At 38.3% G+C, this 19,849-nt stretch overlaps 1 protein-coding gene across 36 annotated transcripts in view; it reads left to right on the top strand.

The window, feature by feature from the left end:
* The window catches only part of RBFOX1 (RNA binding fox-1 homolog 1), a 1,229,664-nt gene that overhangs the window by 1,143,796 nt on the left and 66,019 nt on the right, over positions 1–19,849 (top strand). For 29 of the 36 annotated variants that reach the window (XM_064153048.1, XM_064153055.1, XM_064153054.1 and 26 more), the window contains one exon: positions 16,658–16,738. The exons of the other annotated variants lie outside the window; for them this stretch is intronic. In XM_064153048.1, coding sequence (XP_064009118.1) covers positions 16,658–16,738 — 81 coding nt within the window. The remainder of the gene's footprint in view (positions 1–16,657; positions 16,739–19,849) is intronic. 36 annotated transcript variants of the gene reach the window in all.

Genomic DNA, 19,849 nt, shown 5'->3' with positions numbered 1-19,849 from the left:
TATTTTATTTCAGTGTTCTTTAAACCATGCAAAAATACAGAATATAAGTTTGATGGTGAGGTTTGATTTCTTTCCTTGATTCACATTATCTGCATGTCATTTACAGAGTTGTGATGCAGAATTTTGGCAGCTGGGCACACAGAAGTTTATGTAGAAGATAAACACCTTTTTATTGGAAGGTAGATAGTCTAACACAAAATGTATTGCAGTGCCCTAGCCTTACATGAGATTTTATTTATATTTTATTTTATATTTCAGTACAGTCACTTTCCTCCAGTAATTATTTAAGGCCCCTGAGCGACAAATATCTATAAATATTTGTTTTATGCATGTACAGGTACAGAGACACTCAGAAGTATAGAAGCTCTGTATTTGTAATTTTTTTTCCCTTGGTCATTTTTCTTTTTATATTGAGCTTTTCAGTTTGTTAACATTTCTGTATTTATAATCTCTGTGATTTCTTGAGTCTGAGATTACATTCTGAACCTGGTTACTATTTGGGATTAATGAGATACAGTCTTTTTCTACTGGAACTCATTCATGGCTAGAAGCAGCTTCTAAATGTGTTTTAGCAGCAGTACTGACATCAAACTTCAAACCCCAGCTGATTTCAGAGGGGTTTGAGTCCTACCACTAAACATAATCCCAAGCAAATCTAAAATCTCCCATTTTTTGAAAGCTAAGAATTTACATCCAAGACAGAAGTAGTCACTGTAACTCCAGATGTTTCTAATAGGTGACAAAGTTGCCTTCCTTTTCTTAGGCTTGCCATCATAAATGAGTCTTCCATGAATTTCATGGGAAACTCTGGGAATGTTTTCCATTTAAATCTGTTCTTCAGCTGTCTGGGTATGTGGACACTGGATACAAAAAGCATAATCATGCTTTAAAAAAATGAAAAATTGTCCATTGCTACACACTCAGGTAATGAAAATTAAGAGATAATCGTAACATACAGTCTTCACGGCAAGTAAGGAACAGACATTAGGGAAGCATTTTGCACCAGTGGTGGTTAAGCATGGGAAGAGGTTGCCCACAGAATCTGGGGAATGTCCATTCAGGAAGATATTCAAGCTTCCACCAGAGAAAACTGAAATATTTTCAATAGTTCCAGGCACTTGAAAAATAAAAACTGTTACAAATATGCTTATTTTTTTAAATCTGCCTGTAATACTTCCTGTGCCACCTACTAAGCTAGATAAAAATATTCCAATTAGGGAATTGTGTTGTCAAAGTGGCATAGTATGATAAAAATACTATCCTGGCTTTCATGGAATTGCAATATTTAGCGTGGGCAGAATTTATTTCCTTCCTTGATGTATGCCTGCGTTGAAAACAGGAATTTCATATTGATCTCTTTTGAGTAGTTAGTGAACCAGCCCTGAACCTGCATAAATTAGGAAGTCAGAGTTATTAGTCATTTTATATAAATGACTCTGTGTTAATGACAAATATAATAATATTCCTATAGTACAGTAATCAATTTTCTAATACGTATGCAGAATTAACAATCTGACTTATAATTGTCTCATGAAGTAGGGCATGAAGAGTTCACACAGTTTGTAAATTAAAATCAATATTTTCAATCTCTCCTGAAGGTAATTTTCCTAATTTACTGGACTTTTCCCTAACATTTATTTTGTCTTTTAATTATAAAATGGCAGGTTATTGATTTTTTTTTTTATAACTTCCTAAAGTCCCAAGTGCATTTTTATTGCCAACTCAAGGGAGGTGTTTGGCCTTCTTAATGAGAATCTTTAATTACCATTAGAAGAGTCTTAATTTAATGTTATGAATTATGACATGCACTCTACCACACCTATACAGAAAGTTCTATCGAGATACTTCACGTATTTCAGATTTTTCTGTTTATATGTGCAGGCAATTTTGTTTCTTTTTTTTCAAGTGGCTATCAACTGTGTATTTTCTGTGTTGACTAAAATATAATCTTTTCTCAGACATTTAAACTGTCTTTTGAGCAATTTACTTAAAAAAAAAAAAAAAGAAAGCTTTGTGTAGGTCTCTTTGTGATGGTTTGGAAATTACCCACCCCCACACACAATGAATCCACCCAGACTAGACTCAGCCAGCTGGAAGTTAAGGAACGAAGCTTTATATTCACAGTTTAGCACAATATACAAGCAGATATTTATGATATATTGCAAATATTTACAGATATATACAGAAACACAGCAGTCCTCCCAGAAATCAGAGTGCCCAGCAGGGGCTCCCAACCACCCTTCCACCTTCTTTCCACTCCCCTCTCTTATCCCAGAATCTGCTTTATGTGCCAGGTGAGTTGGAAGGATCAGCAAGGGGAGTTAGTAACAAAATTATTAGTTGGGTTACATAGATCCAAGCAGAAGCAGTTAATACAGCAGAAGCCCAGGGCAAAAACACAGACTCTGACTGCCCTATCTGTGTTTGTGTCCTCATTCTAATACATCTCAGCGAATCTATGAGTGAAGTAGACATCACCATTGTTTTCATTTCACAGCCTATAATCTAATTTTTCTCATTACAATATTCCAATTAGCTTCAAACCAGCACATTCTTAAAGTTGTTAGAAAATGAAACAGTAAAAGAGCAATGCAGTTCTTGCATGCCATAATAGAATAACGCAGCGTAGCTTTCCTTTTGCATCTAATTGGAGAAGCAGCAGTTGAACTTTTGAAGATTATAAAATTAGGAATGTGATTTTTAAGACAATCAGAGTTTTAGTTATTCAATTTAATTACTTTGATGCTGTCATGTAAAAATTGTACCAACTCTTTCATAGTCAGTGCAAGAAGTTCCTTCAGTTCCTAATAAATGATGAAAAATTTGGCCACTTCTGAAATAAAGATGATACATTTGCAGAGAAACTGTTGATTTAAAGTACCCTTAATCTTCATAAATAAGTAAAAAACCAGAAGGTTATACAAAGCTGTCAGGATGGCACTGATGAATGGCAAATTCAGCCGTTTCTCAATTGCTGGTGAAGACACACGCCGCAAGGCTTAACCGTATTGTACATCATATCTGCCAACTCATTTCTGTGATTAAATATTCCATCAGTGCGGGCTATAAGGCGGTAAAGCTTAACAAGATTCATAAGATGCACCACTTGAATACGCATAACTCACTTCCTTGGATAGAGAGCACCCCGCATGCAAAAGAAAATTAGAATTGAGTTAAATTACTCCGTAAGACAAGATCAATAGAGAAAGGAAAAGATCCCCTAATGCAATGCAAATCTAAGATATAGTTATGTCCTGACAACTTGAAGCAGACAATTAAAGTCAAATAGGGAGGAACGCAATGTAAATCAACCCTAAAACCTTGAAGATAACAATAAACAGTAGGACCAGTGACATGATTGTTATAGCTCTGCTTTTTTTCCGAGCGTACACTTCTGTAAAGGAAAACCTTTATTGAGAGATGGCATGACAGCTAACAAAGGAGGCTGGAAGGTACAGAGCAGATGCACCACAGGTGCTGTGCAGGTGAAGTATTACTTGAGGGCTGAAAAATACTACAGATTTACAAAACAGAATAGATTTTTTTCTTCCCTAGTACTCCTTCTAAGACTGTTTTTTTTCTGAGTCTGGAATGCTGATGCTGTAGTAATTGGAATAACCCCAGAAAGATAGCTATTGAGGTCACACAGCAGCACCACTCTGGATTCCCAGGGACACATTCATGCAGCATGGTTTGAAGACTGCTCTTGTGATTCCAAGACCCAGCAAATGTCCCTGAAAGCTGCTAGCTGTGGACTGGTGAACTGGCCAACTGGCACACCTCCTGCCCTTCCCTCAGTTGCACTGGGAAGTCCTAAAATGACATTCCATAGATAACAATAGGTGATTTTTACCATTTATCATGTTCAGCATGTCACAGAATTCCATTTTTCCATATATTGATAGGTGATGTTTAAAAAAATTACTCAAGTCTACATAGTCTTCATCTAGTAAATGAATAGATGCTGTTTAAGGTACTTTTCATGCCTACAAGACAGAAATGCTTAACGAAGTTGTCATTTCCATTTGAGGTTATTTTTTTTCCAGTAAAATACCAAATCCTTAGGCAGGTCCTAGTAAAGCGATTTGTAAGAAGCACTGTGTGCTTCTACTCACAAACTTCATGTAAACTGGGACAAATTTCTCATTCAGGGATATATCCAACCAATTCTAAATCCATCCCGTAGTGAACTGTGATTTTTCTGTGTTAAGCTGGTCTGTTGTCTTCCCACATACACTCTGTGGCTGGCAAAACGCAGCTTTGCAGTATGGTTTCTTTGCTAGGATTACTCTGCTGCTTTCTTATCCTAAGTTGTTACATTCTTCATTTCTGTGGATTGTTATAATACCATTTTTTATCTGTTTATTTGCTTTTTTCTGTAGTGTAAATTTTGTCTGTATTACCTAGCTTTCTTCACAGCCTCAGGCAGTCTAAAAGCAAAGCTCCATTTTGCTCCTTTCAGTTGCTGCAGATTTTTCTAGTTTGTTTTCTTTCTATTCTTGGAATGATAAATTTTCAAGCAATCTTTTGCTCCTTAATGAAATGTAGAATGTTGTTGAACCTCTGTTACTGTAACTGATCAGTCTTTTCTAGCATGTAGCCTGAGATACAGCAAGACTATTTTAGAAGACTTTGTCCTTGTAAGTTGCAGAAAATCTATTTTAGGGCACAAACTTGTTTGAGAGAATTGTCCTTGACAGTTCTAGTGTGAAAGGTGGGGGAAAAGATGTTACAGAAATTACCTGGAAATTAGTGAATCCTCTTTTGAGAGCAGTTGAATTCACCATGACGCACATGAGAAAATCTTGATTGCTCATAAAGCTGGCAGTGGAGAAAGGAAGGACTTAAGCCTAGTGAAGAAGAATCATTATAGCAAGTCACAGAGCACATCTCAATGACAAATACAGAGAGATCCCATTATGATTTCCCTTAAAACACTATTTACATATCATTATTTCTGAATAGTCATGGATTGCTGGAAGTCTTTGTAGAAGCTGGTTTAAAGAGTCATCTTATGTAGCTGAATAGTTGTAGTCACTTTGTAAATAGTCTTAACCCGGTGAAGACTGCTGTAGATACCCAGTTTCTTTGGCATTTAGGAGCTGTCATTCCAAGATGTCTTGGGAAATTTTCTCTATCAGTTATAATGAAGGAAGGGGGAAGAGCGTCTAGGTTTTGACTGTTATACTCTCAGAGGAGTTTCAGATGCCTGGTTGTTTTTGTGGCATGCTGTGGATTTCAAAGCTGGCTTTATCCTTCCTGAGACAGACTTTTTAACAAACTTCCCAAGTTTGTTTAGAACTTTGAAATACAATGAATTATATATAAATAAGAAGTGAAGAAATGCCATAGTATTATACATACACATACACACACACACTAACATGCTCTTAAATAAGATTAATCCAGAGGAAGAGCGAATTCCTGTGTGTTTTCTAGCCCTAATTCTCTTTGTTCGTATCTTAAAGCATCTATTTCTGGAGTGTCAGAGCACCTGGGATTCATTTCATCTTTCTAGTGTTTCTCTTTGAATTTAAATGACTCTTGCATAAGCCCAGCAAATACCCTAGAAACACTTGTCAGAGAAGGTGTTTGGAGTTTGTGAAGCTAAATTATATGCTTGCACAGCAGTTCTAATCCTAGGGTAAAAGTTCAGTGTTCCATATCTGTAAAGCATTATTTTGGTGAAAATTGGCTGCCTGTCACTGTACAGATAAATCCATTTTACAGTTTCATTACATGCACTTAGTTCTGAACTTAGCCAGTGGTTAAGCAGGTTTTCCTAAAAAATATATTCTCATTATTGATAGCTAAACATTTTAAGTCATTTTCTCGCTACAGAAAAGTTAAATCATGATTGTTTAATATTCTATCTGTTAGAACAGATGTTCCTTTTCAAAGCATAAGACAAAACTCTTACTGTGGCTTCAAAAATTATACAGTTAAAGTGCCTCCATACAGATGATTAACATCACTGATGACAGTGATTGCATTTCTAGAACTTCTGTGGAATTGTTACAAGCCATTTCAGTGAAAATACTAGTTCATGAAAGATTAACAAAGCTGGTAGAGAAATGAAATTCATCCTCTGTACTAGCTATTTGCTGAAAAAAAAATTAACTCTTCCAGAATTAATTATTCTTTGTGCTACATTATAACGAGGTTTTCATTAAAATGTATACCATCACAGAAATCAAACAAGGATTATTCAAGGAATAATGCCAGTGACTGTTATTTTTGAAATATTAATTTAGTTAATTCATTATCCATTTAAATCTGGAACAAGGTTAATTAGCCTATATCTATCGTGGTGTTCAAGTCCAGGGGTTTTAAAGAGAAAATAACAGATGCTGTCAGTATTACCCTGTTAAAGATGCTTCTTCTGTTTGGGTATATATTTAGCAATACAGTATACACTTAGAGTTTCATACTTATCCCGTGTGATCTCTAAAAGAAATTCTATGCACTTGCTTTTCCCTAATAAATCCTCAAGTGCAGATAGGGCTCTATACCAGAAGACAGAGAGTGTTTAAGAAGAGAATCAGTGTAAAAGTTATGACTGCAGTCTGGTGTAAGGAAATCATTTGGTACTGGATTATAATGCATTTGTGCACAGATAGAATTTGCAAAATCAGAAACTTCATATTTACTGAAAGCTGGAGTTCTCTCACAAGGGGGGAAAGAAGGTGTTGGTTTTGGAGTGGTGTGTGATGTGTTTGCTTGTTGGTAGTCTTTCTGAAATACAGAGTTTGAGTTTTCTGCAAATCAACTTGAGTTAATACAGCTGTGATATTCCACGTGAATTATGTGGCAAACCCAAATTGCCCCTATCTCACTACTTGCAGTCGATGGATTTGGAGTTCGTAAGTGGAAGGTAAAACTGAATCCTCACTACAGTCGGCAGCCTTGTACCATTCTCCAGTGACAGGTCAGATGTCTGACCTATTTCTAGAAGTCGTATCAGTAGTTACAGACAGTGTTTCAGTCAAACGATCTGTTCATTGGAGTTGCCAGCTACTCAAGTACTTTCATATACATACCATTGTTTAGCTTAAAGCTGCTTTGATTTCCATAAGCGTTCTTCTGTAGTGCTTTTCTTTTCTCTGATGAGCTTGTGTAATACATTTGAGCAGCCTCCACACAGATGTGGTGTAATCATTGTGGAATGTGTGGTGGTCATACTCTAACCTGGGCATCTCATAGCTGTGAAGTAAGATTTTTGGCACTAGACCTGGTAGTTTGTAATAAAGCCATGGAAAAGTGTATTGATCCTGACTCTAGAGGTCATGCAGTCCAGCTTTCTTTTCTTGAGGCGTGGCTAACACCAATGCTAGATCAGATGAGCCATGAATTTGCATACAAGTATGAAGAGATTAATGATCTTTGAGTAACATTTTTTGTCAGTGTTGCATTGCCGTCCTAGTGAAAAACTTTTTGCTAATGTGCAACTGAACCTCTCAAGCTACAGCTCGTGGCCATTGACCTTTTGTATTATTATCTGCTACCATGTCTACAAGATTTTGGCTCCATCTTCTGTGTGATTTCAAGTAGAAAAAGCTGTTGGATTGTCTTTTAACTTCCTCTTTGCTAGACTAAGAAAGTTGAGCTCCCCCAGCCTCTTCACAGGACTTGAGCACTAGACCACTGCCTAGCTTTCACTCCAATAAACTCCATGTTTCTGTTGGGCAGGAGGTTTGAAAACCGGATGCAGTCTTCCAGGTGCAGCCTTGCTGACACCAAATGTGTAAGTGTTGGGGGAATAACAACAGATCTTCTTGTGCTGGCCAAGTTTCCTAATCTCCAAATTTCACCCACTATGCAGTTTGCCTTGTGTGGTTAGCTGTTACTTTATTGAAGCAAAAGAAAGTGTTCTGATCAACAGAAGCTGTATCATCCTTTCTTCGTTGTTACATAGCTTCTAACTTCTTGTATGTTTGTTCAGGTGTTTTTTATTGTGGAGAGAACTGAACAAATTTTAAGGAGTTAAAAAGAGTGAAGTACTGTGCTTTACTCCTTAAGAGGGCCTTCTGAGAAGTGGTGCTTGGACTGCTTTTATTGAAACAGCATCCTGCTGATGAGTGAAAATGTGTTCTGCGGCTTTCTGATTAGTGGCAGATCGAAAATATGTGAAATAAATATAGCAGCAACCTAAAACTAAGTATAAATATTATACTGTGTTTTTTTTTTCCCACCACAGTCTCCCTTGTCTTGTCAATACATTAGTTTGCAGCATGAGCATGGATTTTATGTAGATCTGACAGTTATCTCCATTTGCCACATGCTCGCTTGGAGTTTGCAGAGCAGGTGTAGTAGAAACAGATTCTGTTTGCAAGAGAGTGTGCTGGGAGCTGTACTGGAGTCCCCAGATACACACTGGCCATTGTATGTCACGCAGACTGGATTTTGGACAGCTTTGAACTGTGTGTGGTGGGGCTGTCTGTTTCAGGGGACGAAGCTAAATCCTGACCACAGTAAACTCTCCAGATTTCCCCTCTTCTCTGCCCTGATGAGGCTGCATTTAGAATACTGTGTTCAGTTCTGAGCCCCTCAGTTCAAGAAGGACTTCAGATGCTGAAGGGAGTGGAACATCTCCCTTCTAAGGAAAAGCTGAGGGAGTTGGGGTTGGGGCTCTTTATCTTGGCGAAGAGGAGTCTGAAGTGTGGCTTTATTTGTGTTTGTAAAGATGTGAAGGACAGTGTTGGGAGGACAGAGCCAGGCTCTGCTCAGTGATGTCCAGTGACAGGACACAGGGCAATGGGTGCAAGCTGGAGCAGAGAAGGTTCTGTGTAAACCAAAGGAAAAACTTCACTGCGAGGATGACAGGGCACTGGAGCAGGCTGCCCAGGGAGGCTGTGGAGTCTCCTTTTCTGGAGTTGTTCAAAAACTGCCTGGATACATTTCTGTGTGACCTTCTCTAGGTAATCCTGTCATGGCAGGGGGATTGAACTTGATGATCTTTTGAAGTCACTTCCAACCCATAACATTGTGTGATTCTGTGACTGTGTGACACAGGTTTAGTGGTCAGCTACAAAACCAGTAGTTTAATAGCTATTGCTGCTGTCTCCCCAAAGTCTTGACAGTACAGGTCAGCCTGGGTGTATGGAGATGTGGACATGGGATCTGTGCTACAAGGTCCATGATGGTTGTCTGATAGTATCAAAATGAGACTGTTATTCTGGTACCACCTAAGGATATATGTCAAAAGCAATGTCTTAAGTATCTCCTAGAGGAAAAGACAAACTACAGGGTCATCACTAAAACACTTGTTTGTCCAGGGCTGGGTGGGATAAGTAGATAAATTAATAGCAGTTATGCAGAGGAATATATTCCTCTGATTAGAGGAATAACAAAGTTAGAAAGATCCAGACGTTAGGATGGGCAGTCAGGCAGACAAACTCTTGTGAAATGTAAAGTAATATATGAAATGTAAAGTTAATACAGTTAAGTGGAATGGAAAACAAATCTGCTGTGTGTTAAACCTTGATTACATCTGTAAATTAATGCTAAAGCAGCTTAAGATAATGTTGGATTGTATTCCAAACATACAGCTGATGTTTCTGTTTCATCTTCTGCATTTTTTCCCATCTGGGGCACTGGATGACAGAATCCCCAGTATATTTGCATTGTAATTGCATTTCATCATACTTATTGAGAATAAATTGCAAAACACCAAGTTCTCATTCATTTACACGTTTGTGGGGGTAGCTGAGCTGAAGCTGAACTTTACATTGGTGCACAATGCTTGTCAGTTTGACTCTGATTTTCCTTGTGAAAATAATTTTGAAGCACAGAACTGCTTACTGTAAAAATGAGTGGTTTGGAAAGTTTGGAAACATTGCATTACCATATCTGTAATGTTTTTTTCATGCTTCTGAATTTGTGGAATCTGAATGGGCTAGGGGAGAAATAGACTACCTAAAGCCAAGATTATGCATGATGATTCAATTTCTGCTCTTTCATATTCTCAGTTTGTCATTCAGAATAAGATTTTATTTTTAAGTTAAAACCAGCATCTATTGGGGTAAGTAAAGAGAACTGAGGGATTAGTAATTTGCATCTCTGCATCTAATTGCATTAGATTTGCATCTCAGTCCTAGCGATTTACTGAAATAGGTAATTTACACAGAAAATAGTGTCTTGACACAATATGAGAGGATAAAATACAAACACATCTCCTTGTAATCCCTCCAGGGCCATGGTGAAACTGTGGTGTTTGTGTTTGAGTAGAAAGGCTCTGGTTTCATTTATTCTGTGATTCTATTCATACTACAGTTTTTATTCATCAGGCAGATGTATGCATGTGACCCAGTGTATTTATCAGCAGAATATAAATATTGTTTTTATACTCTCAAATATCCTATTTCAAGAATAGTATAATACCAGATCAGAGTTAATATTTGTAATTCAGAATTTCTCTCATGTTTTTTTTCTCAAAGTTACAAATGAGCCAAGCTCAAATGGCAATGAGACAATAGGAAGCACCATTTATGTACCGTTCAGTATGCTAGGAGGATCTAGAAAGATTAGGAATAAAGATTTGGTTTTCAGAGGTCCTTAACAACTTCACTGGAACACATTTCCCCACATAAGGTAGTGACAATATCATTATCTATTTATATGCACCTGAATTTGTGCATGTGTGTGTACACACATATATATGTGTGTATATATATATATATATATATATATATATATGTCATATAGTAAACATATTTTGTAGAGAAGTTACAGTACCACTCCCGTTTTTGTCCATGATTCCCTAGTGCATTGCCAAGTGTGGAGGCTCTGGTGACAGCATGTGAATAAAGATTTATGTGCAGATGCCTGTACTAAAAATTCACTAACAGCACAGGTAAAACCTCCAGTCTTCTGATGCATTTTGCTACAAGCAGTATGAGATGCTAGTTTCATTTTGGTTACAAGATGAGGAATATCTGTGGCTGAATAATCTTTCCTGAATTCTATTTGGAAAGAGTGGTTTATTGCAACTGCTTTCTGTTGTGGATGGAAACACTGTATAAATTGTTCCTGTGAAATAGGGCCTGCCTCTGGTCAGGTGGACATGCTAGTGAAAACAGAAGCCAATCAATCTCTGCCCTGATGAGGTCTCCAGCACTGGCCCCAGCACTGCAGGTGGGGTCTCAGCAGAGCAGGGGTGCTGAATGTGACCCCTTTTACTGCTGCCTACACTCTGCCCAGGATGAAACTGGCTTCTGGATTACATCTGCAAAGAATTTAGGAGAGGCTGAGAGACCTGAGGCTCTTCAACTTAGAAAAGAGCAGAGGAGGGATCTAATCAGTGCTCACCAATGTCTAAAGGATGGTGGCCATGAGAATGGAGGAGACTCTTCTCAGTGGTGGCCTGTGATAGTACAAGGGGCAGTAAGTGCAGACTAGAACCCAAGAGGTTTCGCTTGAATGTAAGGAGCAATTTTTTTACTTTGAGAGTGTCAGTGCACTGGAGCATTCTGCCTAGAGAGGCTGTGGAGTCTTCTTCTCTGGAGACTTTCAAAACCCTCCTGAGAGCAGTCCTGTGCAACATGACCTAGGAGAAATTGCAGCAGGTGGGCTTGGACTAGATGATCTCCAGAGGTCACTTCCAACCTCTACCATTCTATGATTTTCTGATGAAGGTAGCTGTGCCCAATGTAGAACTCAGTACCACTGTCATTGTCAGAGCTATCTGAAAAGCTTCATATGATGATACTATTTAGCCTGGAAAAGAGGAGGTTCAGGAGTGACCACATTGCTGTCTATAACTACCTGAAAGAGGTTGTAGTCATGTGGGAGTTGGTCTGGTCTCCCAGGCAACCAGCAATAGAACAAGGGGACACAGTCTCAAGTTGTGCCAGGGGAGGAATAGGCTTGATATTAAGAGGAAGTTCTTCACAGAGTGATTTGCCATCGGAATGGGCTGCCCAGGGAGGTGATGGAGTCGCTGTCCCTGGAAGTGTTGAAGAAAAGACTGGATGAGGCACTTAGTGCCATGGTCTAGTTGATCGAATAGGGCTGGTGTTGCAGAAGGGCAATTAATTGATGCAAGATGATAATTTTTCCAAAATTAATACTGTTTATTAATTTTGCTCTTCAGAACTCTTGCCACCCCTGACCGCTAGTTTAAATCATATTTTGGTTTGTACATGATCGTGGAAACATTCTATGGATAATATCTAGATCTAGTAATGACCAGCCACATACATGAGCAATAAATGAACTGGAAGAGAAGATTCCTACGGTCAAATGCCGCTTGTGGTCAGTATGCTGCTTGCCCAATGGATGGGCTCAAGGACCTCTTTCTGCTCTATGGCAGAATGCAATGGAGAATTACAAAGAGGCATTTAAGCATTTACCTCACAAGTTGTTATTATTACCCACTTGCGGGGCTTAGCCACAGTCCAAACAGTGTCCCCATGCTTTCAGGGGACTCTGTCTTGTTGGACGTTGAGACTTGAATCTTTGTGGCTTCTGGGGAAAGGACATAGACAATCTCTGACCTTTTCTCCTGGCTTCTTCTGGACGATCTGTGTATATGTGCGGGACTGCTAATCAGGACTTTCAGTGTAGAGGCAGATGTCGTGTGATGAATGATCTCAGCACAATGTCACGCTGACCACACAGGGCAATCGCGTGCAGGCATCCAGGGTCTGCTCCTGCTAACTCATGGCAGTGGAGCTTACAAGGCAATCAGTAAGCCAGTAGGCAGCTGCAGCAGGCAACCACGGAGCATGGCTAAGTACAGCAGAGAGAGCCGGGAAGCAAAGCAAGTTGTTTACCTGTGTATCTCCTTTTATCAATGTGGGCCGAGATTAATTGCCCTTTGGACACAGAGTAGCCAATCAGGATGGCAGTTAGCCAAACCTTACCATATTAGGCAAAGCCATAGGCTCACTTTACCCTAATTTGGGAAAAGCACAGGCCTTGCACTAGGCAGGCACAAGCTGTACCTTACACCACAGAACCCTAGGTAGGCCAGACTCAGTGGCTACAGGTTCTTTTGTGTCCTTTTGTCTTCTTTTCCTGCACTTGCCTCTCTGGTGCAGCAGAAAAACATGCCTAGGCAAGGCAGGACATGTATAAGCCTATTTTAGGCCTATCAGGCTTAGCACAACATCTGGATGATAGATTGGACTGGATGATCTTGGAGGTCTCTTCCAACCTGGCTGATTCTATGATTCTGTGCCGCACAGTGGTTCCAGTTAGACTGAAAGCTATTTTTAGCAAGAGATTCAGAATGATTTATAATTTACTGTGAAGTCCTCCTGTTGTTAAGTACTTCACATCTACCTAGTCATTTGAGACATACATTAAGCTTCATCGTGGGTCATGCACTGGCCAGTGAGCCTGTACACCAGTCTACTGTCTTGGCATTTGCACTTACACTCTCTAGGTTAATTTATGTAAATTATGTGAATAAGATCTATACACAAAGACTTTTTTTTGAGAGGATGAAAAAAAAAAAGATACTTTTAGTCAACTATCTTGGAACCACTGGGAACTGAATTTTTGGTATTCTAAAAATGTTAATGACTTTGCATCATTTTTCTTCACAGCCCTGAATATTTTTAGAGTAATTATTTTCTCAAAATAACTACAGTGCTTCAACAAAGGACCTCATCAAACAGTGCAGCCTTAATCAGGGACTGTAGGAGAAAATATTGGAGGAAGAAAAGTATGAGTGGGAATTTTTTTTTTGATTTTGAAAAGTATGTTTTTGTCTGTGCTGCCAGCCTGTACACCAGAGATGAGCACTGAATCAGTCTAGGGGATCACTGCCATCATTCAGCACTGCTCAGCTGCCACCACCATGCCCTGCCACAGCACACTGCATGTTGTGTGCAGCATACCCCACCAACCTGCTCAGCCACCATGGACTGTTCCCCTCCCTTAGCCCCAGTGGCAGAGCTGCCTTCATTTCCCTTTTGCCACTGCTCCATCCAAAGCTCTCCTGCATGCTGCGGTCAATGCACTCTGCAGAGATATCTGTGCTGATGGGGTTCTGAGCCTCTTGCTTGGGGCTTTCTGCTACTGACCTTCAAAATTCTGTATTGCTGGCGATGTGTCACCTGTGACCAAAGAAGTGGTTGCTTATATAAGTAAAAAAAAACAAAACAAAACAAAACAAAAAAACCAAAAACACCAAAGTCAAAAAAAGCAAGCAGGAGGATCTTAATGGTTCTTAAATGTGCTGGTACAGAAAGCATTATAGAACTAAAGAGAACTCTTGGCCATTTTGAAGTTTGTTAACTCCCTGATATTAAATTCCTGCATAAACAAAACTACTAAGAATTCTATCTTAAAATCCTCTTTCTTCCACCTTCACTCTCTCATGCTAGAATGTGGTATTCTAGAGGAAATGTAAGAGAGTATTTTCCGTTAAGGAAATCATATCTCATTTCAATATTCTGAGATTTATCCAGAAGATTTCATTCTAAATAATTCAGTCTTTCCGCAGATGTATTAATTAGAATTTAAATATTTTTAATATCAAGACTAGATGCAGCAGAATTATTTTTTCTTACAAAGGTAGATTATAAACTTCCATATCTTTTCAATAATATAATAATAGTGTTTTAGGTATTAGTATTAATTTTATGTACAAATTTGAAGGCAGATTGTCAAAATATAATTAGAAAGCTCAATGCAAGAAATTAATGACAGTCTAGCAGCGTGGATGGAAAAAAGTGTTTGTTTTGAAGTACTTTCATTAGAAATTAGAAGTCTGGAGTAGGGAAAATTAGATTTCTATGAGATGAAATGAAATAAAGTAAAAGTGTTAGCTGCAAAGAATAGGGAAATACCTATGGACTATGGAACAAGAGAAGTGTCATCTAGAATTTGTGTTGAATAATAGAAATAAAGTAGAATCTTCTGTTTGTGAAACATTTTTTCTTAATATGTTGACTAAATAAGCCTCAAGTCCTTATAGTTACATTATTCCCCAAACTTATCAAACCCAGTAATTTTCATTAATTCTTTTCCACATTTCACCCAGCTGGATGAATGCCTTGTCTGCAGCTCACTTTTGCTTTCAGATTCGCATAGTAGCATCTCTGGAGTTAAATGCATCCATCTACATCCCAATGCACGCGTTCCTAGTGCCAAGTGAGTGTGTCTGTAGGTCCTGTTTACTTTTGCTAGCCTGAGGATGGTGCTTGCCATCAGGATCGCAGTAGGTTTGTATTTGTTTAAACAGCTTCCAGTTGTGGGTTTTTTTGCAAGGTTAGGCGTACTGGATACTGATACAGTCACCTATGTGCTGTTATAAGTAAGGGTTAAAAATAGGGATTTGGGGGTTTGTTTGGTTTTTTACTTGTTTTGTTTTACTTTCAGACTAGTAGTGATTGGGTAGGAAAAAAAGAAGCATCTCCAGATCTTTTTAGTTAATTTCATGCTATTGTCTGGGGTGGTTAGAAGCATAACATTTAGTGGGATTTCCAGTGCTAATTCATCTGTATTACAACAATCCTTTTCCTTCAGTATTTTCTGTATTTCCACTTAAACTGACAGCTGCAAGCAATAATCACAGAACTGGTTAATGACAGATTTTTTTTAAAAAACATTATTTAAAAAACATATTTGACTCAGCTCTGTTCTTCTTGACTTCTAAGTCAATGCACAACTTCTAAAGGCTCACAAAGCTTCACATGGGTTTAGTATTTTGGTAATTCTGTGATTTAGAAATCCTGACAGCTTGAAGTATGTCACTGTATGTATATAGAGGATAGTGTGTGTGTATGCAGACAGATGCACATGCATCTACAGAAACACGTGTCACGTCCTGCTCTTCCTGCTGGACTGTATTCCAGAAGTGCTGAGCTTTTTGTCCTAGTGTAAAATGATAGCTCTTGCTACATCAAAGCTAAGACTATTAACAGCATTCTAACACAGATATCAAAATAGTAAAGTAATTTATATCTGTTCATATAAAAAACCTGAAACAACAGGATATAAACCTAAACTGTCCTTTGTTCAAAATGAACAAAATGTTGTTTTACGTTGTTGATTACTTTTTTTTCTGTTTTAATTCTTTGATTTGATTTGATTCTTACTCCTGAAACCAGTTTATATACTGGAAAATAGTTTATATATTTCTCATCTGAGCAGAAAGCGCTGAAAATCCTCACAGGTAGAAGTTCTCACTTGCAGCAGTGTTAAATTAGCACTGTGACAACAATTAAAGTGATTTAACTGAGATGGTGCTCGCCTTGATGCCTGTCTGTGAAGCTTTGTGGAGCTCTGTGGTCTGACCTGTCTATTTGCCTGAGTGACCTTTAGCTGCTGTTCTCATCAGGGAGGTAGAGCAGTGAGGGAGTGGATGGTGTAGGCAGCTTCTACTCTACAGAGGTAGGGCAGAGAGCGAGAAAGAGCAGCTGGGTGAGGTGCCTGTGTCACCGCCGCTGCTCCGAGTGTGCACCCACTTCCCTGGGCAAGAAGAGGGGGTTTTGTTGGGGGGGGGGGGAGGATGTCTGCTGTGCTCTTTCAAATGTCAAATTGTACATGTTTATTTGGGCTCTTTCTGCTTTGAAGCCAAAGGACATGAAGTGCCCAGCTTCACCGCAGTGCTCCGTTTGTCACTTTATTTCTGTGTTTAGATGTAAACTGAGGTTTAGTTTGAGTGTTCCAAAACCAGATACCACTCTCTCTCTCTTTCTTGTAGGCAGGGTGCTGCTGTGCCAGGCAAACCAGGAGGGATCTCCCGTGTACAGTGCCCCCAGTTCACTAGTATACACATCCACAAGTAAGCTAGTGTTACGGCTCTTGTTTTGTTTGTTTTGTGACAAAAGCACGTTAATGTGAATCAAGCCCCTGAAAAATGTAAACTTCCCTAATAGCTCTTGTTAAGCTCAATGTGCTGTTTATAAACTTATGTAAGTAATATCAACAGATAGTTCACTCGTTGTAGTTGTATCTTTATTCTCAAAGTACATTTTATTAGAAGAAAAAGGAGAACAAGAAAAAAAAAAGATCTGTGTTGTAATGTTCTACAGAAATGGTCAAAAATTCCACAGTAACAGTGATATTTTTTATAATCCAGTCCTGTTGTGCACTCTGCATTCTGTGTAGAAGATGAAATTGTGTTTGTTTTGCTGTCCTGCTCGGAAATGTGATTTAATAAAGAAAATTTTCACTCATACCACCATTTGATTGGGTTAGGAAGCAAATAGATATGAATTCTTTTTTCTTTTTCCCAAGGAAGTATTTTGAATTATAAAAAGCTGTTCAAATCAAAGAGCAAAGACAAGCCCAACTGGTGGATGCTGCCACCCTTTCCCTGTACAGAACTTTGGCACAGGAACGTGTCCTCTAAAATGCTGAAGCAGAAGCAGGACCAAAACAGTCAATCTGAACAAGTAGTTTAGGTTGGATTTGTGGTACTACTGATGCCAATTCTGAAATCTATTCAGATGAGAAGCCTCCAACTGAACAAAACATTAATAATTGCTACTTGCTGAATCAGGGCAAGCAGCAATATTTTGCTATGTGTTCTTAATATTTCTCTGTCAAGAAAATACTGTACATTGATATAACAGTGTTATGGGATATGCTCTTAAATCAATCTAGAATGCAGCTCTACTCTTGTAAAGCTTATCTGGATTCTGAAAAGCATTGTTTATTTTTTTTAATTAAAACCAGGAATGAGGAAAAAAGAGTTCCACAATGATCATCTCCACAGTCGTGTAACTCTCTTATGTCAGAGGCTATGAATATCATCCCTAGAGCTGCTGCTTTTACAGTATAAATATGGGATCTGCTCTCAAATCAAGAGTCCCCCTTCTGATACTCTCTCCTTGGAAGTCTCCAAGTCCAGGGTGGATGGGGCAACCTGGTCTAGTTTAAGAATCCTGAAAGATCATCTAGTTCTGGGGCCCATGGTTGGGAAAGAGGTTGGAACTAGGTGCTCTTTCAGGTCCTTTCCAACACAAACCATTCAGTGAATCTGAGACTAACAAAATATGTGAAGTGTTTTAAATTGGAAAAGAAATTATCAGTTAAACCTGCATTTTCTTCCAGATGCTCCAAGGATATTGTGTACTGTATGACCTTCCCAAAGCAGTGGATTTTTAAATCCTTGTAGAAACACAGAGATAAAATAGTTGCTGTGTAAATCAGTGTTTCTTTTAGTACAGTTTGAGTGCACTATTGCTTTTTGACTGAAGTACCAGTTTCTTTTCTGAAAATATCAATCTTTGGCTGAAAATATTTTCCTAGAAAATTACCCAGACACTTCATTAGGGAGCTCGTTTTGGAGAAGGGCAGAGTTTGGTTTTAATTTTCTGGAAATCACTCTAAGTTAAGCCTTTCTTAAGTTTACCCTGTTGCTCCTGCAATCTCACTGATTCCATCCTAGGAAATTTATTTCTGCAATTGCAGTTTACACCATGTGGTATTTTCACTGTTATTAAATCCCTCAAGAGTTGTTGTAGAGCAAGCTAAGCTCCGGACTTCATTGTTTCCATTATGTCTCATGAGTCAATCCCTTTGAACAATCTTATTTTGCAGTGGTGCTCCTTGAATAATGATATCCTAACAGACACCCGTTTGTTTTCAATTATGCCAAATACATAAGTAAACAGCCTTTGCCTATCTGCCTCCCACTGGGCAATGTGTAATACACAGTTTCGTAACAGAGATGCTGGTAGTCCTTGCAGTAGAAATTATCATGCTTTTGTCGAACCTGTGAGTCTGCTAGTCATGTTTATTTCTTTTATTTCATATTGCCAAAAATGTAGTTTCCCCTACAGGGTCACTACTCCTAATAATATGGAATTACTACAATTAGTAATGGTTGTTATTAGGTTTGAGTTTTTTTATTTCTTCTTATTACTGAACTTCCAATAATGATGTAAAATAGTTCCATTTCTATAAGAAATTGTGCTAGGAAGCAAACAGAAATGAAAATCAAGTTTTGTCTCATTTTTTTTTCTTTTACTGTTTTGGAGATCTTCCATATTCTAGTTTTTATTCACATTTGTAATATTGAAATGAAAACTGGGAAGTCAACATTAACATCTAAGAGACTAATACTAATAGCATTCCATACAGAACAGTGTTGAAGCCTTTATCTTTGAATTCTGTCTTAATCATTCATTCATGTTACTGCTGATCTTGTAACCATGTCATATTATGGAACATCTCATGATGTAAGAATTATGAGGTTTCAGGTTTGCAATTGTTTCAACAGAAGGGAAAGAGTCAGCTGATGTTTTAAAAGCCATCCGAGAGATTTGGAGTTCATTAAATGCATTTAGGAATTTTCAGGTATCTATTAAGATATTTTTAGGAATATTGTTGTCCTTAACTTGATCATTCATCTTTTGATGAACTATATTTTGTAAGCAAAGTCTGAAACACGATTGTAAAATATCACTTTCTTAAGTCAGCTAGATTTATAGCTCAGTTAACTTTTTTGCTTTTAATTGTGTTGGTCACTGGTACTCTCTGGTGACTCTGCATATTTTTACACTATTTTTTTTTACTAGCAAGAAAGTACATTTCTTGGAGCTACCCTTTCCCTTCTGATGTTTTATTTCCCCAGGATGTATTTATGTACCGCATTGTACATTTCCCAGTATGGTGATTAGTTACACCTCTGAATATGTCAAGAGATGGAAACATGGCTGTGCTTCCTTCCATCACTTCTGGCCCTTCGCATAATACAGAAAGAAATGAGCTGTTTCTTCTGCAAGCAGTGGAACAAATCAGTAGCAATAGTCTCTCATGCCTCATCTGTTCTCTTATGCCGAAGCAGAAGATAGGACCTGGTTCAGCTTTTCATTTGCAAATCTATTGCGGGAACAGATAATTTGTTATTTAGAAAACATAGTTTCAGCATGAAAATGTGTTAGCA

The sequence above is a fragment of the Pogoniulus pusillus genome, chromosome 13 (assembly GCF_015220805.1).
Source record: "Pogoniulus pusillus isolate bPogPus1 chromosome 13, bPogPus1.pri, whole genome shotgun sequence".
Taxonomy (NCBI): Eukaryota; Metazoa; Chordata; class Aves; order Piciformes; family Lybiidae; genus Pogoniulus; species Pogoniulus pusillus.
The sequence above is the reverse complement of the archived record's forward strand: the minus strand, read 5'-3'. Positions and strand labels throughout refer to the sequence as shown.